This window comes from Miscanthus floridulus, chromosome 8, assembly GCF_019320115.1.
Source record: "Miscanthus floridulus cultivar M001 chromosome 8, ASM1932011v1, whole genome shotgun sequence".
Classification (NCBI taxonomy): Eukaryota; Viridiplantae; Streptophyta; class Magnoliopsida; order Poales; family Poaceae; genus Miscanthus; species Miscanthus floridulus.
In genome coordinates, this window is record NC_089587.1 from 221,832,963 (window position 1) to 221,854,067 (window position 21,105).

General features: G+C 48.8%; 3 protein-coding genes across 3 annotated transcripts; 1 reads left to right on the forward strand and 2 right to left on the reverse strand.

Annotated features, from left to right (window-relative positions):
* Nucleotides 1–70: 70 nt before the first annotated feature.
* LOC136478262 (uncharacterized) lies at nt 71–1,418 on the reverse strand. The gene is made up of 4 exons (XM_066476628.1): nt 1,056–1,418; nt 887–982; nt 516–681; nt 71–408 (listed from the first exon to the last, which is right to left on the reverse strand). Exons 1-4 carry the CDS (start codon nt 1,197–1,199, stop codon nt 344–346), a joined length of 471 nt encoding a protein of 156 aa, XP_066332725.1. The 5' UTR covers nt 1,200–1,418; the 3' UTR covers nt 71–343.
* A 141-nt stretch (nt 1,419–1,559) lies between these two features.
* On the reverse strand, nt 1,560–16,115 carry LOC136478258 (protein REDUCED CHLOROPLAST COVERAGE 2-like). Its single transcript, XM_066476624.1, has 23 exons — nt 15,868–16,115; nt 15,516–15,577; nt 14,840–14,932; nt 14,676–14,748; nt 14,334–14,588; nt 14,111–14,175; nt 13,741–13,872; nt 13,622–13,663; nt 12,961–13,494; nt 12,715–12,875; nt 11,999–12,494; nt 11,519–11,581; nt 11,338–11,439; nt 10,883–11,203; nt 10,692–10,784; nt 10,501–10,602; nt 10,297–10,401; nt 9,826–9,959; nt 9,492–9,675; nt 4,454–4,585; nt 4,226–4,338; nt 3,875–3,956; nt 1,560–3,795 (listed from the first exon to the last, which is right to left on the reverse strand). Exons 1-23 carry the CDS (start codon nt 15,935–15,937, stop codon nt 1,942–1,944), a joined length of 5,268 nt encoding a protein of 1,755 aa, XP_066332721.1. The 5' UTR covers nt 15,938–16,115; the 3' UTR covers nt 1,560–1,941.
* Nucleotides 16,116–18,716: 2,601 nt separating this feature from the next.
* On the forward strand, nt 18,717–20,685 carry LOC136475078 (uncharacterized). The gene is made up of 2 exons (XM_066472630.1): nt 18,717–19,113; nt 19,872–20,685. Exons 1-2 carry the CDS (start codon nt 18,957–18,959, stop codon nt 20,525–20,527), a joined length of 813 nt encoding a protein of 270 aa, XP_066328727.1. The 5' UTR covers nt 18,717–18,956; the 3' UTR covers nt 20,528–20,685.
* The last annotated feature ends 420 nt before the right edge of the window (nt 20,686–21,105 follow it).

A 21,105-nucleotide genomic window follows, 5' to 3' on the forward strand; every position in this document is an offset into this window, starting at 1 on the left:
TCGATCCCCAATGGCTCAATCTTTTGCGCATTCTGACTCCATCACATCCAGCTTATTACTTAGGCCGATGACACCCTCAATCATGCTTGATTTTCTAGTGAGAACTTTGCAGTTCCATACTAGTCTTACAGAGGCATAAAACAATAAACTAGCAACATTCCACATACTACTAGCAAACAAGCTGCTCTCTCTAACAGACAAATTTTCCAGCACCGAACACATCGCAAACCAAGAAGCACAGCTTCTTCGCGGACCACATTCCCATGAAAACAGCTCTCTCTCTCTCTAAAATGACCGTTGAGAAGAGGGTCTGGTTGGCATATTCCCATGAAAGCTGTTCTCTCTACATGATCGTTGAGAAGAAGATCTGGTTGGCATCTTTCTTCTTGTCCTGGTCCTCGATCTCCCCTGCAAGCATGACGAATTGAGTCAGCACCGGTTCCCAGCCCAGTCCACCATGAATCCCCAATTCCCATATCAATTATCCAATCGCGAAAGGGGAGGGGATTGCCTACTTGTGATGGGACTGACTTGAGCAGTCCAGTCTTGGATCACCTCGTTGAGGCTGTTGTGGACGGTCTCGTCTTCATCGGACATGGGAGGCAGCCCGGACGCGGCGAGCAGCCGCTGCGTCATGCGGCGCTGCGCCATCAAGCTCACGCGGATCTGGTCGATCAGCTCCTGCGGGTAGACGGAAAGGTCACAATACCAGCACAAAAAAATTATCGGACATGGCAATAAATACGAAACATCGAGAATTTCAGAAATGTCGAGCCGAACTCATCAAATTCATTCTATAAAAAAAACAGTATTGTTCTCAGCATCGGCAGCAGATCCGTCGCGGATTGGTGAAAAGTGAAAACCTAGAGGTGGGGAAAGAGGCTACCTGCTTCTGTGTGAGGAGGTCGCGGCTCATCTCCTTGAGCGCGGCCGCCTCTTCCACCACCCGCTTCACCCGCGCCACCAGCTTCGCCGGATTCGCCTGCAACCGCCGCCGCCGGATCCCGTCAGCGAGGAAAGGAGCGGTTACGGAGGAGGGTGACGAGAATACTGACATGGTCAGGGTAGGCGGCGCGGAACTCAAGGTCGAGGCGGCGCTGCACGTCGGCGAGGGTGCCGCTGGCGTCGGTGAGCGTCGACAGGACGTCGTGCACCGCCGGATGGTGCTGCGGCCACCGCCTGCTCGGATCCGCCGCCATCCTGACCTAGCTTTCGTGGCGGGGGATCAGGATGCGATTTTTGCTGGACGGCTGGTTCCCGCTCGTGCCGCTCTGATTTTTGGAATTTAGTGAGCGGAAGGGAGCCTCTTCAGTCACCTCTCAGCGAGACAGTTACTCCAACCGCGCCAGTTTCCCCTGCGGAATATCCAGTGATTGTAGCGTATTCCCATGCAATTTCTTCACAGTTTTCTCACAAACACAGGAATGATAGGAATCATTCAAATGAACCAGCAGCCACCAGCAAATCAACACTAGCTAGTATTAAAAGCGAAATTCAATAGGAAGCTTTCTTTAGTTCGATCTCGATGTTATACAGCTCGGACGGATTAACCGCAAGTGTGGAAATACAAGACCACTTTCCTTATATTTTATACATGGTTCAAAAAGTCTATTTTATAACAAAGAAATAACTATGAAGACGTTAAGTCGACAGTACATTCACAAAGGGAACAAAAATCACGGGGCAAGATGAGGAAATGACGAAACATTAACGACGCATCTCTCTTGTTGATACTTTGAGGTGCTCTTATTCCTCAAGATTCTTCGCAGCAAAAAAAGCAGCATGAAACATGGGCACCATGGTGGACATACCGGAAAATCTTCAAAACTCCATGTTCATGGAATGCCACTGGAAGGCAATTAAGTCTATCCAAAAAAAGGCAGCATCTATTGAGAAGAAAATTTCAGACTGTGTTGACTATCTGATAAGGTTGTATTTTCCTTAGCTTGCAACCTCAACGAGCTCAGCCTCTCCATCGCTGTAGTCAGCCCAGGATTTGGGCTGCTCGGCTGCAACTTCAGGAGCTTTGGTTTGATCAGGCTCCACTTCACCATCTTTACTTTCTGTGTGGTTCGTGTCATCCACGTTCTGCTTTACACCCCAACCCTCAACATTGATTCCACTAGATGCATCATTTCCTTCAGGACTAATCTGGCTACATTCAGAAACTTGTGGGGATGCAGTTACTGGTGACTCTACAGTACTATCTGGAGATGATAGAAGGTCCTGTGGTGAAGATGGAATACCACCTGGTGATGCTAAAGGACCATTTGGAGATGCTGGATGGCCATTAGGACTCCGAGATTGACCTGGAACAAACTCTGGGGCGTTAGGGTTCATAACCCTGGGGGCAGACGTGTTTGTTTCTGTAGGGGCTTCACCACTTGTCAACACAGGCTTCTTACGAAGTCCTCGGTGCCCTGATCTATTGTAGCCTCCAGCCAGACGTGGACCATAAGGGACCCTTGCAGTTGCAGATTGGTGAGGGTGCTTACGGAGAGGGATGGACAGCACTGGGGGCACATTGGCTGGTGATGGCAATAGCCCTCCATGTTCTCTGAAACCTGGGACAGCCATTGAACCAAAAGCTGGTACGGTGGATGGATTGAATGGAGCCGCCGCAGCAGAAAGTTTACTTGATGTCTCTTTAGCACCTTCTCTTGGTGTATCATTCTTTTCACTCTCTGATAGTGAAGATTTCTCATTTTCACCTCCACTAGACAGCTGTTCTGGTGTATCCTCTCCTGAATCTCTTTCATCGTCATTGGAGGAAGAATCATTTGCCTCAGTTACAGTTGGTGCTTCGTCATTTGGGGTGCCAGCCTCAGTTTGTGTTGCAGATGATGTGACCGGGGCAGGAAGATCTGTGTTCTTTGCTACAGATGTCTCTGCTAGATCTGGGGTCTTTTTATGTCCTGTTTCTGGTTGATCTAAACCAATCGAAACATCAGTTTGCTCAGGTTTACCTCCATCAGGTGATTTAGTTACTTGAGAAGTACCAGCCTTTGGTGACACTTCTATTGCCCCATCTTTCTCTCCAGAAGGGTGACCACTGATTTCTTTTGGGGACTTAGCACTTTCAGGACTTGCACCTCGGACACCTGTATCTTTTTCTTCTGTGTGTACATCACTCGATGCTTTGACAAGAGTCCCTGGTGCAGCTATTGCTACCTCCTTGTATGAAAGTGACTTCCTTACTGTTTGACTGGCACTTGGTGCTGTGAATGGTATCACTTTGACAGCAGCTGTAGCAATGGCAGGGCTTGCTGGCTTGGAGTTGGGATTGGAAGAATTCTCACCACCGTTCAATGAGACAGTAGGGCTACCTGCTTTGGAATTGAAGCTTGAACTCTTTGCTAATTTCTTTGCAAGAGGACTAGAACCAATAGAAACTGCAGCCTCACTAGGTGAAACTCGAGGGGAAGAGAAGTTGGATGTACCTCTTCCTTTGTATCTTCCATTCTCACTGTGTAGTGAATTAGTATTAATTTTTGCCAGATTTGGCCTCCTCATGCCTGCACCAGTTCTGCGGCTCCCAGTGGATCGTCCCTTTGGAACAGCAGCTTGCCACCCCTCATCAGATGTGTACTCTTCAGTAAAATCATCTTGAGGTATGCGGATTGCAGTGTCACTTGATATTTCATCTTTCATTTTCACATGCTCAACAAAGGTTCCATTCTCTTTTACGCCAGAGTTTTCATTCTCGGTTAATAAATTATCATTTTTAGGTGGGGGGCTCCTTCGATCTTCATCATCAACAAGTTCAGATTGGTTTTGCCCAATGCGACCTTTGATCTATGATTCATAATGTGCATGTATGAGAATGACTATTGGTGAAATATAAAGGTGATATAGTCTCAACGAAAGACCCTACCTTAGCACGGGCTTGTTTCCTTTGCATTTCCTTAGCCTTGAGCTCATCATCTGGGTTGATATAATCCAAAAGATCTGATACACTGAGAAAGAAAAATGAAGATCAACACTTAAGCAGCAAATGATCTACTTAAAAACACCATTTGATAATTAATTTTTTTTTACGCACTGCTTCTGACAGTATTAGGGTAAAGGAAACAATCACCCGTTTAGAGCAAGCTATCACCTATAAAATCCATACTGACACTTAGAAGATTAACTATTCATTAGCAAATCAAATAAAAACTTCTTCCTGTCTTTTTAGTTTCTTCAATGAAAATATTTCACAAACATAATCAACTACAACATCTACCTCAGATGTCCTCTGCTTGCTATTGAAGCATCAGGCTTTGGAGTACCATTACGTGATGCTTCCTGCTGCTCTAGTGCCTTGGATTCAAAGTATTCCAGCCAAGCAGAAGCATCCTGTGAAAAATATGGTTATTAGATTTCCTTGGTGCAACAAGAAAGGTAAATCATTTAACTGAAAATTGGTGGCTAAGTGGAATTACACATAATCAAGACAGCCTTTTCTGCTTACCTGGGTCCGAAGATCCTCTGATCCAAGCTTTGCTTGAAGTATCCGTAGAGTAGTCTTTTCATGTTGGACACTCAATGAGTATGCTTCCATTAAAGACAAAGCAATAGCAATAGCATGATAACTTGCCGCGGTCTGTCATTAAAACATTGAGACATAAGATGACCTTTCGATGTTAGCCTTTGTTTAAATCACAGACAGGTACTCTAAATGTTAGAAGTGTGCAGATCAACTGATGTGAGCACTGAGCAGGCAGTAGAGTGTGCAGCTGTATATGCATGAGACCATAATACAATCATGCCAGGAATGTTAGATAATCTACTGCTTCCTTGTGTGAACACACAGCAAGGGAAGGCGGCGCTGAAAAGGTCCCTTGATGTGGTACTGTAGCCGCTGTAGAGGCAGGCGTCGGACGTTTCACCTGCCGCACTGTAGCCACGTGCAGGGGCAGGCGCCAGAGTCAGCCCTGCTGTGTTATCTAGTCACTGTTGCAGCAGGGCAGTTGTACTAGGACTAGATGGGTAGAGTTGTATATATAGTTTGTCACTGCAACTCAACAAAGAGAGTTCAAATTTGTCATCTCCTATACAGGGCTCTGGCCAACGCTGATGCTTGTACTGTGTGTGTACGCTCTGTTCTCCTTCTTTTTCTACCTCTGACCATAGTGTGTGGTCGAACAACGTCTGTCGTGCTCGGCCGTGGTCGGCAAGACTGGTGAGTGGTCGACTCACCTAAGTCGGTGATCCTGTGGGCTAACAAGTGGTATCAGAGCCGTACAAGCGCCGTCGCCGGACTAACCGTTGGCGATGACGAACGGTTCGGAGATGGGCGACAACAGTGGCACTGCTGTGGCTGCCCAACCACGACAGGAGGTTGTTGTTCGCACGGTGCAGGAGGTCAGCGACACCAGTTGGCCGACGCTGACTCGCACCATGGAGAGTGGTCTGTGACCATGAAAGTCAAGCTCAGAGCCCGACGGCTCTGGAATGCTGTTGACAAGGGCACCGACAATGAGGAAGATGACATGTCAGCGTTGGAGGCTATCCTCGCTGTTGTACCGACGGAGTATAGGGAGCCGTTGGGGGCGAAGAGCTCTGCTAAGGAGGCGTGGGAGGCTATTGCGGCGATGCACGTCGGTTCCGACCGCGCAAAGAAGGTGACGGCCCATCTTCTGAAGCAGGAGTACGCCAACCTCAAGTTCAAGGATGGTGAAACGGTGGAGGACTTCTCCCTCCGCCTGCAGACGCTCATCAGCAAGCTGAAGAGCCACGGCGTCACCATCGATGAAGAGGAGGCGGTCTCCAAGTAGCTCCACTCCATGCCGGCAAAGTACATCCAGATCGCTCTTTCCATAGAGACGATGCTGGACTTGTCCACCCTCACCATTGAGGATGTGACAGGCCGTCTGCGGGCGGTGGACGAGCGCCTGGAGCAGGCGACAGCAACGAAGAACAGCGACAAACTGTTGCTGACAGAGGAGGAGTGGGCTGCTCGGAGGAACTCCGGGAAGGTAGCCTCCTCCAGCCGCGGTGGCGATGGCAAGCGCCGCGGCAAGGCTTCTTCGGAGAAGAAGAAGCAGGTCGACCCCAATGCCTGCCGGCGCTGCGGGAAGACGGGCCATTGGGCACGTGAGTACACAAATCGCAAGCAAGAGAAGAAGGCTGAGGCTCATCTGGCGCAAGCTGATGATGATGATGAGGCCACTATCCTGATGACGTTCTATACACTGCACGACGTTGAGGCCCTGATGGCTGTCAACCTCGACAAACCGCGCGTCCAAGTCCACCTCGGACGTGTGGGCGCCGACCAGGAGCAGCGGTGGTATCTGGACTCTGGTGCCAGCAACCACATGACGGGCTCCAAGGCAGCCTTCTCCGAGCTCGACGACGATGTTACCGGTACGGTGAAGTTTGATGACAGCTCAAGGGTGGCAATCCAAGGGCGCGGCACCATCATCTTCAGGTGCCAGAACGGGGAGCACCACGCGCTAACGGATGTATATTACATCCCGCAGCTACGTTCAAGCATCATCAGCATTGGTCAGCTGGATGAGCGCGGTAGCGAGGTATTGATCAAGGATGGAGTCCTTAGGATCAGGGACCGGGAGCAGCGACTTCTCGCCAAGGTGAAGAGGTCCCAGAACCAGTTGTACCTGCTCAACCTAAAGGTAGAGCAGCCGGTGTGTCTGGCGGCAAGGCACACCGAGCCGTGGCTGTGGCATGCCTGGTTCGGACATCTCAGCTTCGAAGCGCTTGGTCGGCTGGAGAAGATGGTCCGAAGGCTACCCCACATCAAGCACGGAGACGAGCTATACGACAGCTGTCTGGCCGGGAAGCAGAGGAGGCTACCGTTCCCAAAGGCGGCCAAGTATCGCGCAGAGGACGCTCTCGAGCTCGTCCACGGCGACCTCTACGGGCCGATCACGCCAGCCACAAACGGTGGTCGGCGGTACTTCCTCCTGCTCGTGGATGATTGCAGTCGCTACATGTGGTTGCAACTCCTGACGAGCAAGGACGAAGCGACAGTGGCGATCAAGAAGTTCAAGATGCGCACGGAGGCCGAGAGCGGCAAGAAGCTCCGCGTGCTGAGGATTGATCGCAGCGGCGAATTCATTCGGTGGAATTCGCTGCGTACTGCGCGGATTAGGGTGTGGTGCGACACCACACCGCGCCATACTCACCACAACAGAATGGCGTGGTGGAGCGACCGAACCAGACGGTGGTCGGCATAGCCCGATCTATGATGAAGGCCAAAGGCATGCCGACAAGGTTCTGGTGGGAGGCGGTGTTCATCCTCAACCGTGCTCCCACCAAGGCCCTGAAGGGCAAGACGCCGTTCGAGGCTTGGAATGGACGCAAGCCGAGCATGTCCTTCATCCGGACATTCGGCTGCATCGGCCACGTCAGGAAGACGAAGCCGGTCCTCACCAAGCTGAAGGACAGGAGCACACCGATGGTGTTCCTGGGCTACGCGGAGGGTACCAAGGCCTACCGGCTCTACGACCCACGCAGAGACAAGGTACTTGTCTCGCGCGACGTCGTGTTCGACGAGAAGATGGCTTGGGACTGGAACAGTCCGAGCACGGGGGAAGCTGGCGGCTTCACCAGCACCTTCGTCGTCGAGCACTTGGTCATCCACGATGGTGGAGAAGCTGGGGAAGAGGTGCCGAGCACTCCGGGAGGGGTGCCGAGCACTCCAGCAACAGAGCCGAGCACTCCTGGGAGGGTGCCGAGCACTTCGGGAGGGATGCCGAGGAGTGCCGAGCACTCCTAGAGGGATGCCGAGCACACCAGGAGTGGTGCCAGGAGGTTCTGCAGTGGTGGCGACCACTCTAGGATGGGTGCCGAGCACTCCCGTAGCAGAGCCAAGAGGTCTTACAGTGGTTCCAACCACTCAAAGACTAAGGCTCAGCACTCTGAGCACTACAGGAGTAGTGACGAGCTGTCCAGAAGTAGTGCCGAGCACTGCAACCAGGGTGCCGAGCACTTCAGGTGATGTGCCGAGCACTCCGGCAGAACAGGGAACTCCATCGATGCCGATCAAGTTCGCCTCACCTCCAAGTGACATCACTGAGTTCGTGGATGCCTTCCATGAAGGTGAGAAAGTGCGGTTCCGTAGGCTAGATGACATCGTCGGCGGCACAGGGCCCTCAGGACTGGCTGGTCGGCTGCTCAATGACCAAGAGCTGCTGCTCGTCGGTGCAGAGGAACCACCCACGTTCGCGCTGGCGGAGCGCGATGGAAACTGGCGACGGGCGATGCTGGAGGAGATGAAGGTGATCAAGGAAAACGAGACATGAGAGCTCGTCGATCCACCTCCAGGATGCCGTCCGATCAGTCTGAAGTGGGTGTACAAGGTCAAGCGGGACGAGCTCGGCGCCATTGTCAAACACAAGGCGCGCCTCGTCGCCCGAGGCTTTGTTCAGCGCGAGGGCATCGACTTCGAAAAAGTCTTTGCGCCAGTAGCGCGTATGGAGTCTGTCCGTTTGCTACTAGCCTTGGCAGCAGCAAATGACTGGCGCGTCCATCACTTGGACGTTAAATCGGCCTTCCTCAACGGCGAGCTGGCGGAGACGGTCTTCGTCAAGCAACCTCCGGGTTTCGCGGTCAAGGAAGCGGAGCACAGGGTGCTCCGACTGCGCAAGGCGCTCTACAGGCTGCGGCGGGCCCCACGAACATGGAACGCCAAGCTTGACGCCACGCTGGGCGAGCTTGGGTTCCAGCGGTGCGCAACCGAGCACGCACTCTACACGCGGCGACGGGGGATGGAGGAGCTCGTCGTCGGCGTGTATGTGGACGACTTGATCGTCACCGGCGCGCGTACGGAGGACATCGACAGTTTCAAATGCGAGATGGCGGCTCGTTTTCGAATGAGCGATCTCGGCGTGCTCTCCTACTAGCTCGGTATCGATGGAGGGCAGATCGTCATCGAGTTCGTCGAAACTGGTCGGCAACTCGCGGACGTCCTCATCAAGCCGCTCGGACGTCTTCGACTCACGGAGCTGAAGGAGATGATCGGCATGGGGGGTACAAGGAATAGCAGTAGGATTAGGAGAAGAATTGTTAGATAATCTACTACTTCCTTGTGTGAACACACAGCAAGGGAAGGCGGCGTCGAAAAGGCCCCCTGCTGTGGTACTGTAGCCGTTGTAGAGGCAGGCGCCGAACGGCTCACCTGCCGCACTGTAGCCACATGCAGGGGCAGGCGCCAGAGTCAGCCCTACTGTGTTATCTAGTCACTGTTGCAGCAGGGCAGCTGTACTAGGACTAGATGGGTAGAGTTATATATATAGTTTGCCACTGCAACTCAACAAAGGGAGTTCAGATTTGCCATCTCCTATACAGAGCTCCGACCAATGCTGGTGCTTGTACTGTGTGTGTACGCTCTGTTCTCCCTCTTCTTCTACCTCTGACCATAGTGTGTGGTCGGACAACATCTGTCGTGCTCGGCCGTGGTCGGCAAGACTGGTGAGTGGTCGACTCACCTGAGCCGGTGATCCTATGGGCTAACAAGGAACACTGGAGGAGGTTGGGTTGCCTACCTGTATGTGATCAGCGCCAAGCAACCGTTGGTTACATTTTAGAGCTTCATGCAGATAACGGAGTGCAACATGGACATTGCCCAACCCTTCTTCCATCATCGCAACATTGATATAAGTTGCAGCGGTGTTAGGATGAGAAGGGCCACATGTAAGGTGCAAAAGATATAGGGCACGATTGACATACCTGAAATATAACAATCAGAACATAAATAAAGTAGTTGAAACATAAAAATGGTAAATGAAACAGGCTCCACAGGTAAGTGGGAAGACATAAAACTAGAGTGTCATCCATAGTTTACCATGTCAGCTTAAGTAGTTTATTCTGTGAACTTACTTTAATGCCAGTTCTGTATGTTGCAGACGATAGTAAAAAACAGCAAGATCTCCATAGCTTTTCATTGTATCTGGGTGGTCAAGTCCAAGTTCCCTCTCATTAATATCTAAAGCCTTCTGTTGATAGATGGTTGCCTGGTTGAAAGAGCAGCAACATTTACAAAGTTAAGCCTTCACAGCATATGATAGAACAATGCTTTTGTGCATAGATAATTAAACACCTGACAAGTGCATATGTACTACAGGTAACTCAGAGAAGTAACATCATAGCATTGACTAAGCTAAAGCAGCTTACAAGCTCAACCAAAATATGATTCCAATTTGAAACACAGTAACATGTCTAGGATAGATGCAATTTCATGACCACCTAATTGTATCTGCAAACATAGCGTATGCAGGTAAAATTGACAAAATTGTGGAATAGTGAATGCTACTAGTGAGAGCTAATGGTGAAGTCCTAAGAAGAATATACCTGGTTGAAGTCACCAGTATGATAAAGCACTACTGCAAGAAGGCTGTATGCTCCTGCCGTCATTCTATGATAAGGACCACAAACAGCAACAAGTTTTGCAAGAGCCTGCACAATCATGTGCAGATTAGAACGAAGGAAACCGAATGAAGCGCCAGTTCAAGAATTCATCACATATGGATGTAATAGTAAGACAACGAATTATACCTTTGTGCCATAGTTAACAGCATCCTCAAGTTTCCCTTTATCCAGGAAAGTCTTGGATGACTCCAGCAGGGTGCGGCCATCAGCTGATGAGCATGCAACATGCTGCAAATAGGCAAAAAACAATGGTCGATGTCCATGAATTCTCTAAGAATTTCTTATTCAGTTATTTCTTTTAGAAATGAAAAGGTTACCTTGTAGATAGGAACAACACTGATAATATCCGACTTTCTGAATGGATGTGGCATATCCATGTCATAATCTTTTGTTACTAACTCAAGTCCTACCTAAATTGGAGTTGTTATCTGAATCATGGTTCCAGATTGAAGAAATACAATAAAAATGTTAAACCTCAATGAATTGTAAAATTATAGCACTAAATTACCTTATGGCAGAGACCACGGAGAATGGCATATTTTCTTAGATCAAGACAGTATTCATCTTTCCACTTCCAACCAAATCTCTTTATCAAAAAGACCTCCAGCCACCTTTTCCTGAGATTATGATCCTCACCACAATCGCCGTCATTATTTTCCTCCAGGAATGGTCCCAGCAAAATATTTAAACATGATGCAACCGAGTCTGCCATGTCATTTACATCATCAACAGCTGCAATAACAGCCCGAACTATGTGCTTAAATGCTCGAACTACCATCTCATGTATACACAGGGACTGTATATGTGGAAGCTTATCAGAAAGCTCAACCTGAAACACGGCAATTATAGTAGCACCTCAGTGTCGTTAATAAGAGGTTTCTTACTATCTTAGTTGTTCAAATGAATCGACAGGGTTTTTATGTGACTCAGAAAACAAATCTTGAACATAATCATAGTATGTACCACTCGTCCCAGTGACCTCATCTGGAGGCCCCTAGTGTGCATAAAATCTGTTAATGTCCTTCCATCAACAGGGGAAAGCTCAAGTGAGCCAAAGTCTGCGACCTGATGATTCAGAAGGATGACAATAAATTACAGTGTAACTCAAAACAAGTCTTTGATTGTTGCAAGATAGATATATTACCAATTTGGGCAGCGCGGTATCATCATAATACTTGTGTGACATCTCAATCAGTTCATCCAGTGACTGCACACAGAGGCATAAAATCAAAAGGCATAATGTAACAATAAAGAATGTGAGGACCATGATGGAGATGGACGTAAACCTTGCTAACCTACGGTACCCTACAAGTCTGGTCTTTGTAGTAACACAAAAATCACCAGATGGGCTAATTCTTTACAATAGGTGAATTTACCAACATGTTAAGCTATACCAGCATGGAACTGATGAATTGTACTAATACTGAGGGAATTAGCAGTAAAATTGATGAATAGAGAAAATGCAGTGACGGATGAGTAACCGCAAGGCCACAAGTAGACTAACATGAATTTCATATGGACGTCTAGGTGATGTGGAATTGCTTGGAGTAGTGTGTCACATAATTGGCTAATCACCCCTAAAAAATTTAAGAAATCTCCAAAATCGACATGACAAGAGAAAAACCTTAGCATGAAGTCCAGTTTCCGATTCCTTCAGCCTTTGGAAAGCTGCTTCCGGAAGCAGTCTTTGAAGAACAACATCCTTATCATCCTTTATGCTGGCAGTGTTGTCTGTATGCCCATTATCTGTTTTAGGTGAAGTGTTTTCTTTTACATATGTACTTTTTCCACCCTTGTCATCTGTCTTCTTTTTTATCTCCTTTAACTGACCAAATTGTTTACCCAGACCCTTTACTGTAGGGACATCCTTAGTCTCGTCACTTTTCTTAGTCTCTGTCTTCTCGGAAGTTGGGTTCTGTAGATGTTGCACCCAACAAGCACCAAGTTCCCATCTGATAGGTCTTGTTACTATCAGAGCCTCACTTTCAAGCTTCTGCAGGCTGTCTGTCAATATCTTCCGGACAAAAGTTTGAGTAGTCGCATTGTCTTGAGGATCACTGGTCTGCAACCGTTGAACTCCAGGTACTTGAGCACATGATTTATGAAGCAGCATCCTTAAGCTGATACAATGAAAGGTGGTTATCGCATTGGTCTTATAACAGGGCAAGATGAAATGTGTTAAGAGCAGACAGCTGTGTATGCAAAAAGTCAACCATACAGACATAAATTATGTAAACATTACTTGAGACCAATCAGATGTACAGAAACATCATGGTTAATAATTGTGAAATAAAGCATAAGAATATATTTGTACACTATATCAAAGTCCCAACTACTAACCTATTGACATTAAGAGCATTGCTACCTCCTTCAGGCTGGTCTTCAATGTGGATCTCCTGCTGTGCTACAGAAGCAGTTGTCAGTTCAGTATCTACTGGAACTTGGACAACAGCTGTATACCCACAATGCTTTACAATAACCACACCAAGAGTGGCTGTATCCTGTATAAATGGATAGCACAATTTCAATACTTCATAAAATGCTAATGAAAGTATTAATATAAAAGTTGCATGGAGGGAATCTTACATGTACTATTGCACTCTCATCAGCAGTGATGCCTTTCAACAAGTTTCTCTGAGCAAGCTCTTCAGAAGACATCCCTGGAGCCTGACTTCCATCCAATTTAACATCTAGCTTGGAGCTTGCATCTGTTTTGTCCTTTGTGATCATTATTTTCATATCACCTACTTGCTCGGTGTGCAAAACAGAACCAATGGTGCCATTTGTTGTTTCATGTAAACTCGTATGGTTGGAAATCAGTTGCTGAATAGATGCCACAGCTTTCAGGACTGCGACATCCACAAATAAACTGTGGAGTAGGAAAGCCTTTCTGTCTCTGACTTGCCTCTCCTCAGCTGTTTTGCAAGGCATTGCAGCAAGGATGGCAAATTCTTTCACCCATGGTCTATGGTCGTGCTTTCCATCTCTTCCTTGACCACCACCACTGCCACCCCAGGTTTCATCTTCAGTTGGGAGAGGTGGGAACACTGATGGTGAATCAGCAACAACAGGGGGAACCACCCATGTGTTTGATCGGAATCCATAAGGAAGATTTCCAAACTGATTTGAAGAGTCAATAAAAGGGTGAACTTCAGTTTAAGATCATAGCAGTGACCATACATGCAAACATTTGTTAACATAAAAACAATAACTACACATAAATTCAGCACTCAAAAGTAAACCTGACCTTGTTGTGCTCGACAAATGCCTTCATCAGAGCCTTGTAGGCCTGCAGATTGCAAATGCATTTCTTGTCAATAAACAGCCATCCAAAGACAACAAGGTCATACAATATCTAATGCTTACTCCATCAAATGCACGGCTTGTTTGCTGCAACAGTCCAACGAGGGAGCGGCTGATGAGTGCACGCTTCCCTGCGGGGTAGAATCCTTCTTGGGATGCCACAATCGTCACTGGTTTCCCATTACAAACTCTCACCTGCATATCAACCAAATTCTAAGCGATCTAGCAAAACACATGCTGGTAGAATAAGCAACTTGTCTAACAGTCTAAGTATGACCAATGTGCATCAGGCCTCACAGCAACATACGTCCAACACATTGAATTTTGTTAATAAACATTAAGTTTCAGACAAGTATAGTAAAGTGGGCATCTGTACCGATGACACCAAACCATACAAAAATTAATTCACTGATAAACTTTGTAGCAAACGCACATCGATCTGGAAGAAGTCGTCTTCTCTCTTGTCATCAACGAATGGCCGAGACGACCTCCTAATGTCTGCAACCAATCACATTCCCTTCAGAGAAACGGGAGGGGAGAATATCATGTGTGCCACTCATCAAACCTACTCAATTCTGATTTCTGAATCAAACGTGCTCCGAAACAAGCAAAATTCGCATCAAGTCAAAAGAGTGGCGACTAGCGCGAGCACTCACAATGCAGCGGCGGTGTGAAGTGCGAGAACGTGAATAAATCGTAAAACTGCTCCAGCTTCGGCGGCGGGTACATGGGCTCCTCGCCGCCGCCGGGCGCCGTCTTACCGGGCGACCCGGTTTTGGCGGACTCGGCCGCGGCCGCATCGGGCGACGCGGGCTTCTGCTCGGGCTTCTTCGCCCCGAACGCGGTGGTGCAGGCGACGATGTCGAGCAGCCGCCGCACGTGCGCGACGGCGAGCTCCTCCGTGTAGTCCTCTGCGCGCGACGGCGAGGAGGTGGGTCAGTGACTGCTCGCATTTTGCACCTGGGTCCTCGGGGAGTTGGGTATTTCCGGGATCGTACCTTCGACGATGCTGAGGTGGCAGGGCTTGAGGGAGGCGATCTCCACCGTGTCCTTGAGCTGGGCCCCACGGACCTGCATTGCGTTGCGATGGGCTGTCAGTGGTGCGGATCACGAGGCAGAGTTTTGAGGCTCTACTGGATGGGCCCGGGGTGCTTTTTATTACCTCGTGGGACAGGGAGTAGCTGGTGAGGTGGCAGGTGTCCACGTGGACGGCCAGGAGCTTCCGGATGTCGAGGATCCTGTCCGTCGATATGCCCTGCACACGGCAACCCGGCAATGCATGCATTCATCAGTCGGTACGAATGCAGTAAAATGGACCCAGCAAAGAACGCCTTAACCTTGCGCTTTGTTGGCCTTTTTCTTTTTGCAATGCATGGGACCGGATATATATTTTTTTCAATTCATCAACATGTATAGATAGATTAATTTCAAAAATATGTGTGTTAGTTTCAAACAAACAAGGTAAGTTTGCAAGAGTTTGTTCCTCTAAAATAGGCTTAAGTTATCATTATTACGGTCACACTGAAACTTTGCAATTCTTCAGACAAGCACTGAACCACAAAGCTAACACTCTGCACATATCTTTTTATTAGTCACATACTGGACAAGTGCCCTTGTGCACGTGCTCCTTCTGCCGAGAAGAATGTTCATATTATATAGGAGTATGCACATGAACTCCATGCATGCGCGCTTAGCTTAACAATTGCAGGTTTGCGATCACAGGTGGTAGTCCATAAACGCAAAAGTATTTTTGCCCGCAGCAGCGAACACACGAGCATATATGCAGACCGGCGCTTCCCGTAAAATTCATGCAAGAAGAAGGCGCTAGCTGTTCTCACCTTGAGCGTGAGATGCGTGTAGTCCGGCGTCTCAACGGTGACGTCCACCACGGTGGGCAGCACTGCACCATGCAAGGGAGTTCCTCCATCAGTTTAGTTCCACTTCCACACTAATCAAATTAATTAAACCAGCATGCAACTACATATCACGCACACAAAAGAAAAAGAAAAAGAAAAGCAACGAAATCAGCAAACAGTAAGTTATTTCCAAATTGGACAGTCTCCTCCATCAGCAATTCACAATTGTCAGCACATGGAACAGTGTTTGCCTCTCTTTCAGAAAAGGGCCCTTCAGAAAACCATTTCGAAACTCCGAGTACAATTCCTTCACATGAAAGAACCAGCGCTACACCTTTCTCCTCCTTCTTCTTCTTGTCTCCCTTGGCCTTGGGCTTGGCCTTCCCTGCAGCCTTGGGCGCCATGGCTGCTGCCGCCGCCCCAAGCTAACCAAGCTCTGCACTGCAGTCTGCAGTGCACTGCAACAACCTTATCGCCAGCAATCGGGACTCGGAAGAAGCACGGCTAAGGTGCCCTGGGCATTGCAGAGTTGTATAGCTTGGAAAGGAGGAGGAGATAGCGAGGCATGCAGTGGAGAGGCAAAGAGAGGATAAGGTGTTTATGACTTTATGGGGATATATAGTAGTCGCGGCAGCTGCTAGTCTGCTACTAGCTAGGATAGCAGGTAGCCCTCTGTACTCCTGCTCCTAGGCAGCCAGTTCGTTTGGCTGTGGTGTAAACGATCGTAAATTTCCAGTCGGAATAATATTTTTCTCTCACACAAACCAGCCAGCAGTACTTTTTCACGAACCAGTAACGATACGAACCAGCCAACCGAGCATACTGCTGAAGTGGTTCGTTCAGAATGAGAAGAGGGGACAGCAGCAGCAGACTGAACACTCCAGCGGCTGCTGGTCATCAGCTTATTTTTTTCTATATTTCATCTAAAAAATTACCTACATATAAAACGTTTTGGTTTTTCTAAATATATAAGTTTTATTATGCACCTAGATATATACACTATGTCTAGATACATGTAAAAATAAAAAAAAAGGGCGTATCCAGTGCAGAGAGCTCCCGCTCTGTGCGGGGTCTGGGGAAGGGTGTCAGTGGCAAGCCTTACCCTCGCCTGTGCAATGCGAGGAGACCGCGACTCGAACCCGGGACCTTCCGGTCACAGGCGATAAGACTCTACCGCTTGCACCAGGCCCGCCCTTCACATGTAAAAATAATAGATCTAGAAAAATCAAAATGTCTCATTAATTTAAATGGGGAATAAATTATAAAAAGTTTTAGCTTTTCTAAATACATAACTTTTGCTATGTACTTAGATATAAACTATATTAAAAAACATAGTAAAATCAATATATCTTAAAAAGCAAAAAATGTCTTATAATTTAGAATGGATGGAGTATTGTATCTTCCAAATTGTAAGTCATTTTGGTTCTATTAGACATAATGCATTTCTAGATGAGTATCAAAAGCTATATACCTATAAAAGATAAGGGGTTGTTTGGTTCCACACCGCTGTTTGCCACACAACACATGCGGCTACCACATAAAGTTGGCTAGTGTTTGGTTTGTGTATAGATTAGGCGGACACAAACTTTTTTAGAGTTGATTCTCGTCACAGTTGTGGTCGCCATTTTCATCGCCTTGCTTCAGCGACGCTACATTTGGTGTGGTAGGCTCTGGCTATAAACCAAACAGTCCCTAAAGATAAAACGACTTACAATTTATAAAGGGGCAGTTTGCTTTGTTTATTTATGGCTACAAGCATAGGCTTTTAAAGTTTCTTTCCCGATGAAGGCTCCTTTTAAGTTTTTGTAGACCGTCCACGAACGATTAGTGTCTCTGAATTCTTGAAAAAGCGAGATGCAATTATCTTGGCGCAGGAGTATCCACCCGCACTTTTTCTCTCTTACAATCTCCGGTTACTCTCTAGAAGATGAGCGGGTGAGATTTTCGTTCTTTCCGAAGATTTTCCATTAATCCGCGAGACGTGCATGAATATTGTGAGCCACACAAACCGCTGGTCCAGAATGCAAATCCGGTCTCAGAGGAAACCACTGAAATTGTTCAGAGAGTGTTTTGCTCAACTGCTCTGCAAGCCCCGAGAGCACTGCACAGTGACGTGTAATCCTGTATGTATGCATGTACCTACCTACAACCCTTGACAAGTTGACATGCTCGAACCATCCTGGAGCTGGAGGTTATTCGGCTAAAGTTCATCGAGTTTCAGACAGATTTCAAGGCCCTTTGGAACGTAGGATGGAGAAATACAGGAATAGGAAAAACATAGGAATAGGATAGGAATGTATATGAAAAATAGAGGAATGGAAAACGTAGGAATTTTATTGAAATGAGTGTTTGGATGAGTATAGGAAAAATGTAGGAAACAACAGTACACGTACTGGCTTCTTCAGGTAAGCTAACTAATTACATGTGATCTAGTACTACACTATTGTATCCGATCAGTATCATTAATGTGTTCCTTCAGTCAAATCCTCTCTCTACCTCGATCCTAGGCACGGTGTGATGAAAAAAATGAGATTGGAGTAGATGTTTTTTTCCCATGTTTCACCAGTGAAATGTCTTCAGAAGGAATTTTTCTTCCGAAGTTCCTATGGCTCAATCCTCCCAACCAAAGGGCACTATAGTGCCAATTTCTATAGAAATCAAAATCCTATATTTTTCCTACAAACTTCCTAGGTTCCAAATGGGGCCCAAATGGAGACAAGTAGTGTACTGGCGGCCTGGCGCCGGCAGTGGTCAGTTTCATGGACCGTCAGGATAAAATAAACCGGCCGCGGCCGGTAGCGCAGAAATGGGCGAGCGCAGGCAGCGGGGTGGTGAAGCCGTGGAGCCGCTGATAAGCAGCGGCGCTGGCGCGGAGAGGCGACTTGTACTTGTAGGGCTTTTGCGCGTGTGCGAGAGACCGAGAGAGGGTCGACAGCAACGGGCGTTGGCGCGACGCGGGGCGGCAACCAATGGCCAGAGGCAGCCCCCTCATGGCCTCATCCCGCCGCGTAGGCGCCTACCCTCTCCCAATCGCGCGCGGCCAATGCCCAGCCTCCACAGCATTCCATCCGTCCATCGTCTCATCCCCATCCCATCCCATCTCGGGCGCGGGCGACGACGCCTCCGTCGAGCGAGCCCCACTCCCTTTCTGCTGCTGCTGCTGCCCCGCCCCCACTCCCCCACTCAACGGCACAAGGCGTCAAGGCCACAATGCCTAATCCCGCCGAGGCCCTGCCTGCGGCCACACGTTTCTCACCGCGCGCACCGAGGGTTTTTTACTGCACCGGCTGGTCGCCCCGTCGGTGAGGGCGTACGTACGACGTTGGGGGCTTGAAGCAGCCGCACGTACCACACGCCCTTCAATTCGCGACGCCCGCCGGCCAGGGCAGGGTGCGGCTCTGGAGCCTAGCGCGTTTCTGGCAAATGACAATGCCAATGGCAACTGGTCCTGGAATTCGCGCTCGCTCCGCATGTGAACTGGGCAGTGGCGAACCGGAGATGGAGTATGCTAATGGCAGCGCTGGATTGTTTGAATGCCAGGCTATGCTGATGCCTCCGAGGGGCGAGGGCTGTATCAAAGGTGCATGCGTTTCTACCCCCGTCCGAAAATCAATACAATTAAGGTTTAGAATTAGAACACGTCAACTTCCCTTGAACTCGAATAAATTTATAGAAAATAATATCGAGATTTATGTCTCGGCTAGGCTTACCGTTTTTTTCATAATTAATATGAGTTGCATGCCAGACAAAGTAGTTTACGTTTAACCAAATTTTCAGTGAATAGTATTTATAGTTATGACTCCAAATTAATTTATTATGAAAATACATTTCGTAATTAATCTAATGATATTTATTTGATATCATAAATATTTATAGGTTTTTATCTATAATTGGTCAAACTTGATGTAGTAAAACATGACACTGTGCTAGAGTTGCATGTTTTCTTGGATGGAGGGAGTATAAGGATACTTATTTAGGTTAGGGCCCGCGGCTCCGGCTTACCTGACAAAACACTGTAGCAAAAGCCGGTTTTTTCCTGTCTCACTGTAGCAAAAACACTGTAGCGCACGGGGAAAAGCCAGGGAAACTGGCTCCTCCGCCTTAGATGAGCAACGCCGATGTCAGTGAGAGGGGAGAGGAGGAGAGAGAAAACCGGCTTTTTGCTACAGTGTTGCTACAGTGTTTTTTGTCAGCCAGAGCCGCTGCGAGCCGTGCCACCTTAGTATTACAGATGGTAGCATTTTTGTGTAGATTTGTTTAACTTTTAAATTATTTGATTATTACTCAAAAAAGTGATTATTTTTTTTTTAAGATGGAGCAACATCTACCCTGTGGCAGGCCCACAGACAAAGCTCCAGGACAACAAAGCAATCAAGCCCTTCGTTCACCCACGCTCACGAGTGGACCCAATCCCGAGGCCCACTGCGGCCTTTGTGGGCCTCATGCCACTCGTTGCAGGCTTCATGTTCAGGGGACGGGACGGCCCAACCAAACCCACCACATCTTCTTCCGTGTGGCCCTTGTCGTTTCACCGTTCCAAGAGGACGGCACTGGTGACGTCACTCACCCATCGCTCGGTCGCGTGCGCTTCACGCAGCGGCTCCTCGACCGTCCCCACTCCTCTCACGGTCACACACCACACCGCCGGTGGGCTTCAGTCGCAAGTCGCTCCAACAATCCACGGCACCCACCCAGCGATGGCGACGGAGCTGACGGCGGCGCAGCTGCGAGCGTACGACGGCACCGACCCTTCCAAGCCCATCTACGTCTCCGTCCGGGGCAAGGTCTACGACGTCACCTCTGGCCGCGGCTTCTACGGCCCCGGCGGCGCCTACGCCGTCTTCGCGGGCCGCGAGGCCAGCCGCGCCCTCGGCAAGATGTCCAAGGACGAGGCCGACGTCTCCGGGGACCTCTCTGGGCTCACCGACAAGGAACTCGGCGTCCTCGCCGACTGGGAGACCAAGTTCCAGGCCAAGTACCTCGCCGACGCCTGAACTCGGCAGTCTCAGCTCAACCACCCCAAATCAGCCGCGAGTCCACCATCAGCAGCTCTCTGTCCTGCCTCTTGCAGTGTTGTTCAGTGCTGTGCTTGCTTGTTTGTGGCTACCCAATGATCTGAATGGAATGATGTGTATGTGATGTGCCTGCTGAATTACTCCTAGTCCTTGCATAGAGTGCTACCACATGCCATGATTTATGTGCTTTGGTTGTTGTGTAATTCCATGACCAATAATCTGAACGAAAGATTGGGGTGTTAGATTAATCTCCACCTGGCTCGGTCCAACGACCGAGTCGGATCCTGACTCGCGCTCTAATGGGGGGCGCCCAGCCGTACTCCTAGCTGGTGGGCCCCCATCACGCAGCGCTATAAATAGGAGGTGGAGGCTGGGGGGCTCGTGACACGAGGTTCGCTGCCACCCGCAGAAGCCCACCTAAACCCTAATCCGATCCGAAGGGTAGCGCTGAAGGCGACGGGAAGCTCCACCGATGTCGCCACTGGATCTCGTTACCCCTGCTCTGGTCGGACACCGCGAGCCCGACGTCTACACCCGCCGGACTCCACCAACACTCC